This window comes from Pteropus alecto, unplaced genomic scaffold (assembly GCF_000325575.1).
Source record: "Pteropus alecto unplaced genomic scaffold, ASM32557v1 scaffold20, whole genome shotgun sequence".
Taxonomy (NCBI): Eukaryota; Metazoa; Chordata; class Mammalia; order Chiroptera; family Pteropodidae; genus Pteropus; species Pteropus alecto.
This window is the reverse complement of record NW_006436298.1, coordinates 13,405,022-13,424,956: the sequence shown is the minus strand read 5'-3', so window position 1 is coordinate 13,424,956 and position 19,935 is coordinate 13,405,022. Positions and strand designations below refer to the sequence as shown.

Here is a 19,935-nt window from a genome sequence, read left to right as displayed (position 1 = left end):
ACCCACTCATGACCTCAGCATACTCCTCTAAGTTCCCTGAGCCTCGGCAGCCCATCTTTCCACTTTGGAGAATGGATTGTGGGTTTCTACCTGTGCCCTCCTCTGGAAAGTCCTCAATTCAATGGACTCAGGACTTTGGGAGAGGCCAGAAAAGGCTCTGGGGAGATTGTGAACAGAATCCACTTGGGTGCAGTCCACATAGAGCTCTACAGAGCCAGCCCCTCGCTGTAAATTGCTCAGTCTCAGGAGGACCCTGTGCCGCTTGCCGTCAGCCAGATGCAGGTTGTTGAAAACCACCAAATGGATCTTCCCATCATTCTTCAAGTAACGGAGGATGGCTGGAAACAAGCATAGACAAATAATGAGAGAAGGGAGACAGGGTGGTTCTATGCTGAACAGCCTGTAGGTCACGAGGTTGGGTCACTGGAAAGAATGCAAGCAAGTTGGAATCATCAATATTCATCATCTCATGTGCCAGGCATTGTTCTCAGCACTGGAAACCCACTCTGTTGCTGAGAATGTTTATGTTCATGGAGAGACAGACAATAAGTAGCAAATCTGAAAATGAATGATATAATTTCAGATAATGATAAGTACAATGAGCAAACAGAACCTATGAAAAGTCAACTAAAATTCAAGCAAGCTCTTGAGGGCATGAATTCATTAATTCAACAAACCTTTACTGAGCACTAGTATGGGGCTGGGTGCCGCCCTCAGATGCTTTAAACACTTAATTTCTACTCATTGCATCCCTGCAAAACTGGAATACTTATAGATGCGCAAAGTGAAGCTTAGATAAATGAAGGAACATCTTCAAGGACGTAGTAAGTGGCAGGACTAGAATCTGAAACTGAGTGTGGTTTATTCCATGACTAAAAGAATGCCAGGCATGGATAGGCCTTTGTAAGCATATGGTGAATTGAATGTAATCTGTCATACTGCCCCTCAGCAACCCATCTTCAAATTGAACAATGCTCAGTTAGAAAATCAAAGGTATCCATAGTTGCAAAAGAAAGACTAGGAAAGAGAGCCACTACCTTATTTATTTATTTTAATACAGGTAGCTATCCATTCACATATCCTAAGCTCATTAAATCAAAATTCATGAAAAATTTAAAACTCTGGTTTTCTGCCTTGCTTTTTACTGTATTATTGTTCTGAATGTATGGAGCCCTGAGCTAAATCTGCTCCTGGATGCTGAACCTTTGTGAGTGAATCTCATTGAGTGAAGTTTGCTATAAAGACTAAAGCGATTTGCTTCCAAGGGCTTAGTGAGTCTACCAAGAATATGTCCAGTTCTATCCACAGGTATCACTGCCAAATCCAAGTTCATCACCAGAAACAATCCTAGGAACAAGGTTGAAGGCTGAGTGCAATTGTTGCTGGATAACTGATGAAGCAAACACATAATTGCAGCTCCAAAGATCTGAGTTAGCTACGCTGGGGTGGGGTAGTCTTAAATTGGTAGCACTTTTCTGGAGAGCAATTTAGTGATGTGCATCAAAACTTTAAACATGTACAGATATTATGGCCCTGCAATGCCACTTCTAGGAAGTGAACTCATAAAAAAAAAAAGAAAAAAGAAAAAAGAAAATCCAAAACGTGTGATAAGAACATTCATTTCAGAAATATTATAACAAATATTTGGTATAACATGTGCATCTAAAAAGAGATGGAGGGCTGGCTACTTAAATCATGCTATAATCATAAAATGGAATACTATGTAATTGTTGTATATTAAAAACACAAAAAGAGAGAGATGTCAGCATCATGTGAAAACCTCTTGGTGTCTTCCCTTAAAGTTATACCGAGTTGGATACAGAGGATTCAGCAAAGGATTCTCTGAACATATGAATGTGTCTGAGAGACCCAAACATTGAAATGTCTGAAAGTGGGTGTATTAGAGCAAGCTAGGGAGGCAGGATGAGGAAAGTCAGAGACAAGAGCTGCAGATGCAGTCTAGTACCCACTGTGGCCCCAGTAGCAATGGAGAATCAGGTTGCCAACCCCACTCAGCAGAACAGAGTCTGGTACACACTGAGGTTGAGCCCAGGGGTGGAGAAGTGGTACAAATGCTGGTGGCTGCTGTTGAGCAGCCGCCATCACCAGAGGGAAAAAAAACAAAGCTGCAGACACATGCATCTGTGCCCACCTCACCCTCCCGTAGCCTGCCCAGCTCCAGCAGACCAGGCAGCAGAGGAGTCAGTTTGTAAGGGGCAGAAGCAGCATTCCAGACAGAGTGGCCTGTACTCATTGCAGCAAAAGTCAGTGGAAAAAACAAAGCTGCAGATGCTTGAACCTGCCTCTCACTGACTGCCCCTCTTCCATCTACCACAGTGGAACTCAACAGAGGCAGCTGGGATATCTCAGATAGTGAAGTATGGCTATCTGCAGGTGGCTTCTGGTTGCAGGTAAGCAGTGCAGGGAACTCACAGGCTTAGAACCCCAATGCCTGATACACTCCACAATGGGAATGGTGCCCTAAGACTGAGGCAACTCTGTCAGAGAGGGGATGTCCACCTCCTTGGGGAATATGGGACATTTTCCACAGCCAAGAAACACATCCCCACAGAGATCCTGGAAGTCCCAGTAGTGCAGTTAAGAGGAAACAAAAATTGCACTTCAGCACCACCTCCTGGAAAACAGAAGAAAGAGTGCTACTTATCAACCCACTAAACAGTTAAAGGTGAGTACCAAAAAAAAAAAAAAAAAAAGATTTCAATCCCTCAAATGCCTAGGTAGAGGAATAAGCCATTAAGTACCATGAACAACCATTCTCAAGACAGATAAAAGAAAATTCTAATCTATAAAGCAGTGGTTCCCAACCTTTTTGACACCAGGGATTGGTGCTCCTGTGAGAATCTAATGCCTGATGATCTGAGGTGGAGCTGAGGTGGTGATGCTAGTGCTGGGGAGCCGCTGCAAATACAGATGAAGCTTCGTTCGTTCACCCACCACTCACCTCCTGCTGTGTGGCCTGGTTCCTCACAGGCCATGGACCGGTACTGGTCTGCGGCCCAGGGGTTGGGGACCCCTGTTATAGAGGAAACCCCATTAAATTATCATTAAATTTTTCTGCAGAAACCCTACAAGCTAGAAGAGAGTAGAATCAAATATTTAAAGTATTGAAAGAGAGAAATCACCAGCCAAGAACAATATATCCAGCAAAGTTATCCTTTAGATATGAAGGATACATAAAGGCTTTCCAGACCAACAAAAGCTGAAGAAATTTACCACCACAAGACCTGCATTACAAGAAATGTTGAAAGGACCCATTCTACCTGAAACAAAAAGACAAAAGGATATAAAAGTGTAAGCTGACGGACAGACAGACAGAAGCAGGAAATTGTAACTCTTATTCAGAATAGGGTATTAAACACTTAAACATAAAAGTTAAAGAGAATAAAAGCATTAAAAAAAACTACAGCTTCTGCAATTTGGAAATGAACACATAGCATACAAAGGGATAGTTTGTGACAACAAAAACAAAAAAGGTTGGGGAGAATGACTGAATTTGCACAAGTTAATGGAGATAAGATAAAATCAGAAGAAAAAGGACTATTATACATATCAACTTTTTTTTTTTGCACAATCCTAATGCTAACCACAAAACAAAAATCTAGAACTAAGACGGGTAACATAAAAAGAGGAAATGGAGAAAAAGAATGCCACCAAACTAAAATAGCAAACAGAAACACAAAGGAAAAAACAATGAAGATGCACAGCAATCAGAAAACAAAAGATAAAATGGCTATAGGAAGTTCCTGTATATAAATAATCATCCTAAATGTAAATAGACTGAGCCCACCAGTTAAAAGACACATAGTAGTGAGATGGATTAGAATACTGTATGTTGCCTTCAGGAGACACATCTCAACTACGAAGACAAACAGACTCAAAGTGAAGGGGCAGAAAATGATACTCCAAGCAAATGGCATCCAGAGAAAAGCAGGTGTAGCCGTACTTACATCAGACAAAATAGATTTCAAGATAAAAAAAGTAATGAGAGACAAAGATGAACATTTTATAATGATAAGGGGGATAATATATCAAGAAGACACAATACTGCTCAATATATATGCATCTACCTTGAGAGCACCAAAATATATAAATCAATTACTTATAGAACTAAAGGGGGAAACTGACAAAAACACAATTATAGTAGGGGATCTAAATACTCCATCGAGAGCAATGAACAGATCTTCCAAATAGAAAAGTAATAAGGAAATATTGGCCTTAAATGAAACATGAGGTCAAATGGACATAATAAGTATATACAGAGCTTTTTATCCCAAAACAACAGATTATACATTCTAGTGCACATGGAACATTCTCAAGGATAGGCCATATATCAAGGCACAAAACTAGTCTCAATAATTTAAGAAGAGTGAAATCATACCAAGCATATTCTCTGACTACAATGGTATGGAACTGGAAATTAACTTCAAAAAGAAGATGGAGATTAAACAACATGCTACTGAACAACTACTAGATCAAAGAAGAAACAAAAGAAGAGGTCAAAAGACACATAGAGACAAATGAGAATGGCAATACGATATATTAAAATGTGGGGGATGCAGCCAAAGTTGTACTAAGAAGGAAATTTATAGTCGTACATCAAGAAACAAACAAACAAAAAACTCCTCAAATAAACAATCTAACATTTCACTTTAAAGGACTAGATAAAGAATAACAAATGAAGCCAAAAGTCAGTAGAAGGAAATAAAAATTAGAGCAGAATTAAACAAAATAGAAAACAAGACAATAGACAGCAATTAATGCAAAGAGTTGGTTCTTTGAAATGATAAATAAAATTGACAAACCTCTCACTGAGGGAAAAAGACAAAAGACTCAAATAAAATCAGCAATGAAAGAGAAGTTACAACCTACAGCCACACCACCCTGAACATGCCTGATCTCATCTGAAAGAGAAATTACAAAGGACACCACAGAAATATAAGGATTATGCAAGAATATTATGAGGCTACCTGCCACAAAATGATACCCTAGAAGACATGGACAAATTCTTAGAAATATATAATCCTCCTAGACTGAACCATGAAAATTCGAAAAACCTAAACACAGGAACAATAATAAAATTGAAAAAGTTATCAAAAACCTGACCAAAATCAAAAGTCCAGGACCAGATAACTTCACTAGCAAATTCTATCAAACATTCAAAGATTTAATACCTATTCTTCTCAAACTCTTCCAAAAAAATTGAAAGGGAATATTGCCTAACTCATTTTGAGGCCAACATTACCCTGACAGAAAAATCAGGCAAGGACAACACAATAAAAGAAAATTATAGGCCAATATCTGATGAACATAAATGCAAAAATCCTAAACAAAATACTAGCAAATCAAATACAACAATAAGTTTAAAAGATTATACATCACAATTGAGTGGAGTTCATTCCAGGGATGCAAGAATGGTTCGATGTATACAAATCAATTTATGTGATACATATTAATAAAATAAAAGATAAAAATCATTACCCTATCGCTAGATGCAGCAAAAACATTTGACAAGATACTCCATCCACTTAAGATTAAAGAACTTAGTAAAATGGGTATAAAAGTACCTCAACATAATTAAGGCCATAAAAACAGACTGTCAGCTAACATCATACTCAATGGTGAAAAACTGAAAGCTTTTCCTCTTAAGATCAGGAACTCTCACCACTGTTATTCAAAATAGTACTGGAAGTCCTAGCCAGAGCAATCAGGCAGGAGGAAGAAATTAAAGGCATCTAAATCAAGAATGAAGAAGTAAAATTGTCACTTTTTGCAGATGATTCTATGCATAGAAAATCTTAAAGACTTCAGCAAAAGACTATTAGAGACGTGAACAAATATAGTAAAGTTTTAAGATATAAAATCAATGTATAAAAATCCACTGCATTCCCATATACTAACAATGAAATATCAGAAAAAGAAATGGAAAAAAACCCCATTTTCCAACTGTAACAAAGAGGATAAAACACCAAGGAATAAACTTAACAAAGGAAGTGAAGGACCTATACACCAACAACTACACAACATTGTTGAAAGAAACTGAAGATGACACAAAGAAATGGAAAGATATTCTGTGATCATGGACTGGAAAATCAATAAAGTTAAAACGGCCATATTATCTAAAGCAATATACAAATTTACTGCATGCAATCCCTATCAAAATTCCCATATTTTTCAAATAAATAGAACAAAAAATGATCAAATTTATAATGAACCACAAAAGACCCTGAATAAGCAAAGCAATCCTGAGAAACAGAACAAAGCTGCAGGTATCGCACTCCCTGACTTCAAATTATACTACAAAGCTACAATAATTGAAATAGCATGGTATTGGCAGTAAAACAGACACAGAGAACAATGGAACAGAATTGAGAGCCAGGAAATAAACCCACATGTATATGAGAAACTAATTTTCAACAAAGACGCCAATAACATACAATGGAGAAAGGAAAGCCTCTTGAATAAATAGTGCTGGGAAAATTGAACAGAGAGGTTTTTGTGAACATGACCCCAAAGGCAAGGGAAATAAAAGCAAAAATAAATGAATGAGACTACATCAAACTAAAAAGTTTCTGTACAGCAAAAGAAACCATTAACAAAACAAAAAGGTAATGAACTGAATGGGAGAAGATATTTGCAAACAATACCTCCAATAAGGAATTAATATCCAAAATATATAAAGAACTCATACAACTCAACAACAACAACAAATTAAAAAACGGGCAGTGGACTTGGACACTTTTTCCAAGAAGATATATAAATGGGTAACATATATGGAAAGATGCTCAAATTCACTAGCTATAAGGGAAATGCATATCAAAACTACAATGAGACACCATTGATAAAATGACTGTTATCAATAAGACAAGAAATAACAAGTGTTGGAGAGGATGTGGAGAAAAGGGAACCCTTGTACACTGCTTGTGGGAATGTAAACAGGTATAGCCGCTATGGAAAACAGTATGGAGGTTCCCCCCAAAATTAAGAATAGAGCTACCATATGACTCAGCAATCTCTCTTCTGGGTATCTATCTACTCCTCAAATTTGGAAACATTTATTTGTAAAGTCATATGTACCTTGTGTTCATTGTAGCATTACTCACAGTAGCCAAGACACTGAAACAATCTAAGCATTCTCCAATGGATGACTGGATAAAGAAGTTGTGGTACATACAATGGAATGCTACTTGGCTATAAAAAAGGATGAACTATTGCCATTTGTGACAACATGGATAAATCTTGAGGGTATCATGCTCAATGAAATAAGTCATATAAAACCCACATGATTTTATACATTTGTGATATAAAACAGAAACAAATGAACAAACCAAACAAACTCATAGAGTTACCAGAGGGGGAGTTGGGTGGGAAGAGTATGAAGAGGGTAAAGGGGATCAAATATATGATGAGGAGACTAGGCTTTGGGTGGTGAGCACTCATGCAATATACAGGTGGTGTAGTACAGAACTCTATGTTTGAAACCTATATAACATTATTAACCAAAGTTTCTCCAATAAATTAAGTTAAAAAACACAGAAAGACATTACCAGTATTTTGTTGAGTGAACAAAGGTTATGAGTCAGTATAGTTACATTTAGAAAATGTGTATGTATATATACGTATATACATATATATAAAAATTAGAAGGAGTATGTCAACATTTATATAGTCATTGCTGTGGGCTTGGATGATTTTTTTTCTTGCTCATCTTCATTATCTAAGTTTTCTATGAGAAACATGCATTACTTGTACAATACAAAAAAATAAAGAAGAAATGAATTGCACATGTATACCCAGAATGTGCTGCTGTCAATCTGTATGATTTGCAACAAGTAATTCAGACCATCTTTCCTCAGGTACCTTTTCTTCAGAGTATAAATGCCAACCTGGTGCTGCCCCACACAGTACCCATCCAGAAATACCTGTTTATGTTGCAGTATTGCAAAGCAAATAATCACTACTGTGAAACTTAAAGGCATTCTCCACATAAGACTTTCTAGGCTGATGTTCCCACCCCTTCTAAACTGACTTGAATTGCTTTTTCATTTGACCGTGGCTGGAGAGGACCTGGTGGCCTCAGGTTCTGTGATGTATGGAGACCCCGGGAGGAGTCAGATAGGCGATCTCTTCCACTTATGTAGTCACCACCAGTTGCTTACAAGAGAAAAGAACTGAGGCATGTACAATACCCAAAAGAGGGAGAAATTGAACCCAAATGTGCACTAATTTAATTTTTAAACTTCTATTGCTTTACTTTTTTGAACAGTTTTACAAATACCTAAAGTTTTTACAGGCCAATAAAAATACCACTTGGACCACCAAACTTCAATTAGATCATACACACATATACTCAATATCTCCTTATTCTCGTTACAGCCACAACCTCTATTCCTCACATAAACAGTTTAAGAGGATGCTTATTGTGGCTTAAAATGAATACTACTGGTTTTGTTCCCAAACTGAGATTTCTGTGTAGTTCAAAGGAAACATATTTTCATGGGCATCTTGCCTGCTTTTAACAGGTCTTCCAGAGCATGTGGGCCAAGATTTAGTTTCATAACTGAATGGCTAAGTTCAATTTTATAAATGGTACATAGTGGAGTACTTTACACATAACAGGTACACATTAAATGTTGTGAATATGAACTTATAATGAATAATTAAATGATTGCACTTAAAGCTTTTCACACACAAAATATAAAGTTTAGAGTAGCAATTCAACATTTGTTGCAGGTAGCAAACCCTACCATTATGTTCACGCTGCCATTTTAAGGGTACTTCTGTCTTGCTTTGTGTTGCAATGAACACTGAAATGAGAAATTCCTTATGCTCCTAGATCTTGTGACAATAGCAAGAAAAAAAAGAAAATGAATTGTGGAAAGTTCCATCTTCACAATGTCTGTTAGCAGAAATATTAAGTGCTTTGACAGTTACCGTTTTTCATACTTGATCTAATAATTCTTGTTTCTCTTTTGGCTTCCATTTTTCATTTTTTTTTTTATTGGAAATTCCTTACTTCAGTGCTTCTATACTTATTTTATCTTCAGAGCAGAAAGACTACCCTAGAGGGCAGAGAGGCTCCCGCTCAGAAAACTCGACATTTTCACATCATCATATGGAGTCCAGAAATAGCCGAAAGCTGTGTTCCCAGAGCCTGCAGCCCGCTGGGTGACCTTCTCCAGGGGCAGCACCATCAGAGCGGGGAGGACATGGCTCTTTCCTCTGTCCGTCCCCCCTTTCCCAGTGCTCACCTTGACTCATCCTAGCCCAGCAGTTACATGTAGCAGAGGGAACAAAATAGAGGGCAAAATACTACAGGGCGAGTCAGACGATGGTTTCCCCTCTGGAGGAGTGAAAAGCTAGCAACCAAAAGTTAGAAAGAATGGTCTTCTTCTGGGTCCACCACAGCTCTGCCTGTCACCACCCCCAGAGCAACGCTCAGGAAAACAGTCACTGGGCACAACTTTGTTTCTTCAGCTGCGGCACATTCCGTTTTCTTGTTCCTTTTTCATTCACCACCAGCTTAAAGAAGTTTGCCTGGTGATTTCAGCCTCTCTTTCTCACAGGGCTGGCACAAAGAATCCTGCAAATCTAATTAGAACTGAAGGCTGTAGATCTTCAAATGGGCATTTCTGTCTCTACTCTGTTCCATCTCTGGGTTTCTTGTCAGATTCTGATTCACCTTCCTACGTAAGGCCTCTTTCTGCAGTTTTCTGGACAGCTGGGGCTCCTTATAGGACTGTTCTGACCACCAAGATATTACCTTCTCAAAGTAACACTCCAGCAAGCAGATGAAAGCCTTCAATAATTCCCTAGTGGTTCCTAAATAATGTGTAAATTCCTTATCCGAGGGCTAATCCCAACCTTCCCACCACCTTCGTGACCCTCCACGCTGGTGATGCTCAGCCAACCTAAACAACCTGTTCTCTATTTTCACCCCTCTCTAGCTTTCTCCAGCCTCTTTCATCATTTTCTTTCTGTGTGGAATGTTCTCTTCTCCATAGCTCTCCTTCTTGTTCCTTCATTGCTATATATCTGAAGCCAAGATCCAGCTCAAATGTACCTAGAGTCTTCCTTCTTCCCCATGGGTGGAAGTTATGTCTCATTCATATTCCCATAACACTTTCTCGGGACTTTTCTAGGACTCAGATTCTAGTCATGGCTCAGACACTTAATAGCTCTGTGACCCTGCACTTGTTAAATTTACTAAGTGTCCATTTTTTAAGCTTCTAAATAGAGTAAATAAAAGCTGCCCTTCACAATTCATTTCATTTTCAGTGCTGGTCAAATAAGAAAATGCAAAACTATAAACTGCTCTACAAATGCAGGTATTAATATATCTATTTGAGTTTATTTCTTATCTTCTCTACTAGAACATAAACTCTTGGGACCAGGAATCTATTTCTTACTAATTTTCCATACACCATAGCATCTGAGAGCACTAAATACAACTATCTATTGAATAAAAAATAAAGTATCATGCATCCACTCTGATTTTTTAAGCCACGATCTTTTAAAAAATATGTGTGTGTGTGGGGGGGCAGTTTCTATTGGTTTATTTGTATAAATCCTTTCCTTCTAAACTTAGCACTTTTGTGTACTTGACAGTCTGGGGCCTGATGTTATGGTTATAATTCATGCCTGGGTACCAGCCTACCACAGGAACCATGCAGCCCAGCCTGATGAAATGCCATCTCAGTGATTGGCAGGAGATGAAAAAGCATACCCAAGCGATGAAGATTTGAAATATTGCTATCTTGGGAAAGAATTTCCAAAAGGTACTTTTTTGAAAAATAGACTTAGTAGTCAAAAATATTCTGATGCGTTGAATATCACAGCAATAAAGAAGAGTGCCCACTTTAAAGAACTGGAAATGATAATATTTCGTTTGCTTGGGCAAAGGAGTTTGGAGTGACCTGGCCTGCAGGCAGCAAGCTCGTGAAGGTAGACTGGGGCTTTCTGCTTTGCTTGGCAAATGGCTTTCCTCTTTGGCACTTTTAAATATATGATGAAAACCATTGGTGTCAACCTTTCCTCTTCTTTTAAAATAACTGTACATTTTAAAAAAACCTTCTTGCTGTTAACATCTCTTGTGATGGATATTCTTGTTTGCCTTTGCTTATTTATCTTTATGCCCTATACACTAGGTCTTTGTAACTTCAGTGCTTTGGCAATATATAAAAAGTAAATCATGAAATTGTTTTTCCTGAAAGTACTCTGGGTGACTCCAGGTGTGATAGAAGTTTACAGAGTATACATACACACTGCAAAGAAACCATCCATTGAAAGCAAGTACAGAAATTATATTAAATATCTGCAGAGCACTTTATATTTTGAGAAATTATGAGACTCATCACTGTATACAACTATCTGGTAGATGACAAAGAGGTGAGTATGCAAAGAATCTCAAGGTCATGTTATAGAAGTTGCAAAGCAGTTTCTTAAGTGCCCATGGAATGTCTCCAGCCTTAGAAGAGCCACAGAATATTAGCATCATAAGTCATTCAGCTTAATATCTCACTTCACAAATTCCTTCAATACAAATGCAGCCTCTACCAGCACATTTCCAGTAACAAGGAACTCATTACTTTGTGGAGAAAACCATTTCACTTTTGGATTGCTCTCCAAGATTTTCCTAATACAGAGCCAGTATTTGTTTCCTCTGACTTCCACCAGTGGGTCCTAATTTTACTCTTCGGAGCTGGAGACAGATGTAGCTTTATCCTCAATCCTAATGACAGTCTTCATGTATTTTAAGGCAACTTTTCTCTCTCATGTCTTCTGTCTGGCTCCTTTATTGCTCCAATTCCTTTAACTTTTTGACTTAAGGTGTAGTAAAAAATGGGGACCAGAAAGGTGCTGTTTTGGTGACCCTCAAGGTAATCTCTGGACAGTGTCCCTGTGAGATGTGTCCAGGACTAGACACAACATTCTAGATGTGGCCTGGACAATTCAGAGTAGAGTGGGACTATTAGTTCTTTTACTGTGGCCATACATATGTATTAACAAAGCCTATAATTTAAGGAGCTTTTTAAAAACCATTGCATCACTGTATCTGCCCATTGAGCAAACATTTTTTAGCAACTCTTATGTCAGGAGCCAGTCAACACTGACTGGTTCTTAATGTTGTTGACTAGAACTCTTAGATCTCCCACACCTTGTTCTTCCGCACTTTTCTAGATGATGGATTTACATTTATTCTTGTTAAATTTCATCTGACTGATGGTGACATATTATGTCAGCCTGGTAGGGCCCTATAAATCTTGATGATGGCATCCAATATGTTACACTGTTCTTTCCAGCTTCGTGCCAGCTGCAAATATGGCAAAACATTGTCTATGTCTTCACCTAAGTCACTGATAAGTTGAACAGTTCAATGTCCAAGACAGAGCCTTGTCAAAAAACACTAGCTACTTTGCTATAGGACAACTTGCCAACTCCTAGCAGTACAGTATTATTGTTTGAGGCACCTCATTTTTTACCCTTCATTATTAGGTTCAGAATTCTAATTTTTTAAACTCTTACATCTCTCTCAAGTTGTAGCTCTCTTTAACCCACGGGCTTCAGAACCACTACTCTGAACTATGTGACATTTTCTACCCTTAGGCCCAGGGGCTTGACTGGACTCTCCAATGATTACTGCAAGTTCTTGGGGGTTTCCTATCATTTCCCCAGCATGAGGCTGTTCTTCTGCGGTGATCAAATTGAGACTAAAGAAGCAGTTCTTCTCATTCGCTTTTTCTGAAAGGTGAAGCTTCCATCAGGGCAAGGCAGGACAAGCTCACCAAATCATCTTTGGGAGATAGTTGCCTAAATAGTAGAGATATCTATCTACCTCTACACTTCCACTTCCATCTCTCTCTTTCCCCTCCATCTCTCCCTCTCCTCCTTCCCTTATATAAGAACCTGACATTTTTATTGAGTTTCAGTTTAAAAAATGTTATTATACTTTATATAATTACTTCTTGCAATCAACCTGTGAGGTGGCTATTATCTCATCCCCACTTTAGAGCTAGTAATCGAAGCTCAGAATGATTCAGAGGTGCAATCGCAGTGACACAGTTGTAAAGATTTTTAACTGTGACTCAAATAGGATACTAACTGGAAAGTTGCCTCTATGCCAGATATGACAAAAGCATCAAGCATACCTTCTGTCCAGCCAGACTGTTTCTGTAGAATGCTTATTTCTAACAAGATTATGCCACATTATACCACCTGTATTACTTACTAATAATCTGATAGATAATTTCTATCAGAAATACTACCTATATTTCTTTTATAGTCTCATCTGAATGGTCAACATTCACTCATTCAAAAATGAATCTGGGTCAGACCTACTATATGCCATTGCATGCTTCCAGAATTTCCACAATAGTGTATGTCTCCTTTAACAAATGAAGCTACTCTTCTCAGCCTCCATTTATTCTATTCAATCTGTTCATGAGCCACTTCTATGTACAAGGCCCTGTGTTAGGTGCTGTAATGACACAAAGGTGAGTTAAGGAATGCTCATTCCTTGCCTTGAGGGAGCTTACAACCTCCTGGAGAGAAGACCTAGAAGTAATTCAAATACTAAGACTAACCAAGAATAGTGCCTCCCATAGAGGTAACAGAGAAATATAAGATGTCAGAAGGAGTTTGAGATGGGTCCTGAATGAGTGGGATTTTGGTATCTGGAGATGGTGCAGGACATGTACCAGAGGATGCAGAGGGCAAGAGCAAAAGGATGGAGATGGAAAGACAGCATTGCTGGGTCCACGGAATGGTAGCTAGTCCATCTAGGTGAAGTAAAGTCTACGTGGAGGGTTGGAAGGAGGGATAAATTGGAAAGGCTGGTTGGGTAAAGGCCTGAATGCATAGCTGGGGCGTTTATATCTTATTCGGTTTGGACTGGGAAGCCACGAAAGGTCTCTGGGGTGAGGCATAATTTGGTCCAAGTTATGCTTTGTAAACAGTGGTGAGGCCATCATGGGTAGGACGGCTTGGAGAGTACGAGAGTAGAAGCAGAGAGCTCAGTGGCAAACTTATTCTTTGTGGTTTTCATGGGATACACTTTAGTTTGCTGTAGGAGCTCACCTAGGGCCCACACAACCAAATCCTGCTCTTTGACACTGTGTAGTCACTCCCTCCCAAAACATGGCCTTTAATGGAGGGAAAGGTCAGTCCAATTTCCTATCAGGTGTTTTAAGTCAGTAGAGATACATCTTAATTTCTTCCAACTGTTTCAGGTTTTCCAAGCAAATCAAGAGAACAGGAAATCAGCTGAGCCTTGCCAGTTGAATAATGACTGGGGCTCACCTTCCAGGAAGATGATTCTCCCCACACCTTCCACAACTTATGTCAGTCCTGCCTGGCCACTACTCAACACCTCAGTGGGCAGTCACAACCATGCCATGTCTTTTCCTTGGACCTGATGGACCCAGCAACTTTTTCTTGTTGTGGTCAGAATGGGCTGCTGCTCTCTCCTAGAAACTTCAGATTCACAGTTGATGGTAAATCCCTCTACTTTTTCTTATTGCTCCAGTGAAACTTCTCTATTTTCTCTATTCAAAATTTTCAATTCTCCAAATTCTAATAGTAGTATAAATTCCTCTTTGCTTTGCTCTCTGAAAATTTTCATTTCTGGATTCTTTTCAGACTCTTAAAAAAATTTTTTTTTCTAAGAGCTTTTTACCTTTAGTAAGTTTGAGGGTGCAGAGATGTTCATCATCCCTTGCATCTTTTTTAACATGGTGATCAGCTGGGATTTACAGCTGAATCACATAACTGGTGATTCTTCAGAGGAAACACACTAACGACCCCCTTACCTATCCACCTATCTGCCTGTATGTGTAGTATTACCCCCGCTTTTTAGAGTAAACAGAAAGAATCAGTTCAGGGGAAGTTGCTTTCTTGTGTTTCCAGACAACATAGACTTTCCACAATGGGTTCACACATACTGAAATAGAGCTAGAAGCAGAGTTTTTCACTCTACAGAGGGCCTTTTAGCCACTAAGCTGAGTGAGCTAAAATAAAAATCTACTATGCATCTAAAATAGCCAGTTTAGTGAGAAGGTACTGATATTTTGATGAAGAAGGGTGGTTTTTACAGATCACAAACTGAGTAGCTGGGTCATTAGATGACATTCAACAGAAGTGAGGCAAAATGGGGCTGTCTAGTTCAAAGCAGAGAGATGGGCGAAATTACCTCCCACCAGAGTTGAAGATGGGGCAAGGGAAGCAGGAAGGGGTAAACTATGAACCATGCAGAACTATGAACCAAGTTCCCAGACTGCCTTCATTATGTGAAACCTCGCCACAGTCCCTGAGAGGCTATGAGACATATAGACAGAGAAAGTGGATTTGTGAGTCAGGTGGGAGGAGGGAAGGAGAATGCTGGAACTGGACATAAAAAAAAAAGGTTAAAAGCCCAATCCTTCTTGCTTTCAATTCTACAATCACATGAAAGATAAGAATTAGGAATGTCGTTCAGCTCCTCATACCCGCTGACTTGTGTCCAATTGCAATTAGAGTCTAAGAGTCTGGAGCACTGTAAATATCTATGTACTTTGTAAAGCGAATTGAAATAAATATAAAATCTAGCTAGAAAGACTAGTCTTTTTCTTTTATTAAAAGCATGAGGCAGCATGAACGCATATCTGTCACATTCCTCGATAAGCAGGAACAGGTGTTGTCCCCAGGGCACAGGGGGAGAGGAAGATGAAAAAAATAGTGACGTTTTTCTTTGGGAAGCATTTTTTTAGTACTTGTAGTAACTCATTTTGACATTTGATAGCAGAGGGACCAGACAGGTGACAGATGTGTGTAAACTGGCATGAAATAGGTAAAAAAAAAAAAAAAGCTGTTCATTTAATTCTACTGGCTGAGCTGTAGTCTCCCCATCAAGTCCAGGAAGGTGCTAGTGGAGCTAGGAATTAGGTCTGCTAAGCCACATGCTTCCAAGGTAACGTAAAATGGTGTGGGTGGTTACGTGCTGAATGTTTGTGTCCTCCTCAAATTCATACGTGGAAGCTGTACCCCACAATGTGATTGTGTTAGGGAGTGGGACTTTGGGAGGTAATTAGGTTTAAATTAGGTCATGAGGGTGGAATCTCCATGACGGCAGAAGAAGACAAAAAGCTCTCTCCCCCCACGGGCACGCATTGAGGAAAGGCCATATGAGGACAGTGAAAAGGTGGCTTCTACAAACCAGGACCCAGGTTCTCACCTGGAACCGAGTCTGCTGGCACTCTTGATCTTGGACTCCAGAACTGAGAGAAATAAATGTTGTTTAAGACACCCAGTTTGTGATCTTTGTTATATCAGCCTGAGCTGACCAAGACAGTGACCTAATTGTCCAGCGTCCTATCCCTTCCAGAACTGGATCCAGAATAATTTGAGGGACAATGTCAAAGAATATTCTGGCCACAAGCCAGTCTTCATTCTTCCTCTTAATATCAACTTACTCTCCCTACGCAGGTAAATGTACAATTAGAAGAATTTGGTATTTGAAAACAAATGAATAGTAGTTGAGAATAAAATTGTACAAAGTAACCAACTTAAGAAAAGTAGACCCCAGATCCTGGAACAGAAAAAGATTTTTGAGAAAATGATTTCTGCAAACCTGCTTACCTTTGTTTAAGCGTCCCATCACAGTGAATTCAAAATATTTGCTGTTGTCAGTTGAAGAGTAAAGGCCGAAGATGGTGGCTGAATTTTTAGTCTGCAGCTTGAAGGTGGAGATCACATAGAGCTCAGTCAGTGTGGGGTCTGTCAGGATTGGCTGCAGAGCGCCTGGGTTCAGCCTCTGGCTAGCGGATGGGAGGAGGTCAAAGACTGGAGAGAATGGAGAGAAAAAGATAATCAGTGAAAGATTTTACGTTGGGGCAAAGTTAAATTGGCCCCCTTTTTTGAAGGGGGCCAATTTAAAAGTAAGCTGTGAAATAATGCAAACTAATGTATAATCATTTTTCCACATTGTCAAACTCCCCAGTTCTTTCTTATCACTCTTATGGTGGCTGGACATTTGAACCTGAAGAAATAGATATAGTACAATATTTATCACTAGATTATAGCCCCCAAGAGAAAGCTAAGTTTGCAAACCTAAAATTGCATTTGGTTGAAGAAGTGGCTCTGAAGATGCCCTCTGGGAAAACATCGAAGGCTCAAAATACAAAAGGAATGGGTGAGAGCACCCAAGTCAATGTTTTTATGTCCCCAAGTTGTGAATTTCTGGGGTCTTTGCATATCCTGGACCAGAGCCGATTGTATTTTCCTGATCAGTGATAAATGGCACAGGAATGCAGCAGAAAGCATGGATGTGGTGGGAGATGAAGGGTCAAAATGATTTGGTCCTTTTGAGACCTCAGTATTTCCTTTGAGCATTTACAGTTCTCCAATATTTGTATTAAAAAAAAAAAACAAAACCAAAAAACCCAATGCAGAAACAATGTGGTCTCTATTTCTTTACTGTAACCTGACAGAGTTGGTGTACAAAAACTAGAATCTACATTTGTATAAATTGCTTACGATCAAGCCTGCAGCACTTTCTCTCCAGCTCTGTAATATTTAAGAAAGCTATGAGAGAGTACATCTAGAGTTGTAGATGAGTACATCTAGAGATGTAGAGAGTACATCTAGAGTTAAAAGGCAATAACCAAGTTTGGGTCATACTCACTAGAAGTTACTTAGTGTTACAGAAATATTGTTTGAACAGTTATACAACCTGCAGAAACTTTAGCCTCTAGAGCTATCTCCTGGATACAATAATCTGGTTACTAGAAGTATAGTATTCATAATTTATGAAGTGCTCTTAAAAATCAATACAATAAGCATCCTTATAGAAAAATGGGCAAAGAACATGAAACAGAAATTTATAGAAAAAGTTACAATGGCAAATAAGTATACATATAAATATTCATATGCTTAAGTAATGAAAGAATTGCTAACTTAAATAAGGTATTTCACAATCAGATTGAAAAACAGTATAATAATACCTAACTCTTGGTGACGGTTCATGGAAACGGAAACTCATCTATTGGTGGGTAAGATTTAAACTAGTATAAACATTTTGAAGACAGTTTAAATAATAGTATCAAAGGCCCTAAGACAAGCGTGCTTTTGATTTAGCAATTCTACTTACAGGAATGTATCCTAAGAAAATAATGAATAGCATGGTAAATTATTTAGGTAGAAAGAGACTCGCCACCAGTGGTAAATCTAAAATTTCTTTTTAGTTAGGAATTATGTCAAAATCTAATTGAAAGAGGTGGGAAACCTGAAGCTCTGCTGGCAGAGCACTTTGTTATGAAAACAGAATGTCCTTAGCAGAGAAAGAAGGGTTTGACAGAGATTAAGAGGATTTTAGCCACCCTAAGCCTTTCTGTGGCACTGCAATTGTTCAACAAATTATGATTTATACCGTCAAAACACTGGAAACAACTTATATTAGATTCCTGGATAAATGCATTTTGGTCCTTCCAAAAAGTGGAATACTACTTGTTAAAAAGGGTAATGTGGCTGAATACAGATATGGAAAGATGTTCATGATACAGTAAGTGGACAAAAAAATCATAAAACTATGTAACGGGATACTACTTGAAATATATATTTGCATAGAAAAATATTTGAAAGCCAACATAACAAAATGCTAACCTAAACAGTAGCTACCTCTGGCTTGGATAATTATAAATTTTTAAAATTTCTTTTGCTTATCCAATTCCTTTTATTTATTTTTTTAACAATAAACAGGTATTGCTTTTGTAATATAAAATAAAAATAATAAAACAGGCAAAACCCTAGTTACTCAAGAATGCCTACTCTTTTTAAAAGACAATCTGTCTTCAGATTGAATCTGTATTGTTTCTTTCACGTGTACCAAGGAGCTTGTAAAATAACGAATTTACTATTAGGAGTGTTGGAAAACAGAATATCTCTTATGTTCCTAGTAGCACCCCACATTCCCCAAACATGAAGACTGCTTGCTGCTTACTGTACTTCAAAAGAGTAATAGAATTTTTAAAGTTCCAGAGAATTGGAAATTCCATTAGTGAGGGCAAAAGGAAATAAGGCAATATATTTAAAAGTTCCATTCAGGACAAAGCATCTTTAGGAAAAAAAAATGTGTCTTTAAGGTATGGGAACTGCTTTCAAAACTAAACTTAAGAATTCCTGATTCTTGCTCTGACTAAGATCACTTCCAAAATTTAGCTGAAGCTAAATTTACCATGCTTCCATCTACATGGCTCTTCTAATCCACTGGCTTCTCTCCCAAGAGGCAGAGTTGGGATTAGTTAGTAATGAGTTTGGGGAATGTTTTGAAAAGGAAATGAGCCACTACAATTTTCTATTAATGTTATTACATTTTAGTAATAGCGCCAGGACTTAAGCACAACCTTCTAGTATTAGAGGTGAAATTACCAGCAAGGCTAGCTCAGAGAAGAAAGGAGATAGCAAATTATCTAATTGAGCTGATAACTGCAGGAGTAATTCACTCAATAACAGTATCTATCGGAAACTTGACTTAATCAGATGGTCTATAGCAACTATATTAACCAGATAATTTAGGTAGTATGGCCTGATTTCAAGTCTCTATGAAACAGGCAGCTTTAAGGAGAAGCAAAATCCATACCAGTAGCATACTAGGACATTGTGTGTTCAAATGTCACAAATTCATATAACACAAAATACTACACCTATAAATTTAAACTTGCCAAATAATGTCTGCAATTAGAAAATTTTTGAATTATATTAAAAAGCTTCCTTTCTGACACAAGTGGCAACAAAAGTAAATAGGTGGGACTACATCAAACTAAAAAGCTTCTGCACAGCAAAGGAAACCATCAAAAATATGAAAAGGCAACCTATTAAATGGGAGAAAATATTTGCAAATCATATATCTGACATATATATCCAGAAGTATATAAAAAACTCATACAA

The 19,935-nt window shown here is 38.3% G+C and overlaps 1 protein-coding gene across 1 annotated transcript in view; it reads right to left on the bottom strand.

Moving 5' to 3' along the window:
* The window catches only part of THBS4 (thrombospondin 4), a 45,355-nt gene that overhangs the window by 23,123 nt on the left and 2,297 nt on the right, over nucleotides 1-19,935 (bottom strand). Inside the window, exons 2-3 of the mRNA XM_006913181.1 lie at nucleotides 16,630-16,833; nucleotides 91-338 (exon numbers count right to left, since the gene is read on the bottom strand). Of these exons, the coding sequence (XP_006913243.1) occupies nucleotides 91-338; nucleotides 16,630-16,833 (452 nt within the window). The remainder of the gene's footprint in view (nucleotides 1-90; nucleotides 339-16,629; nucleotides 16,834-19,935) is intronic.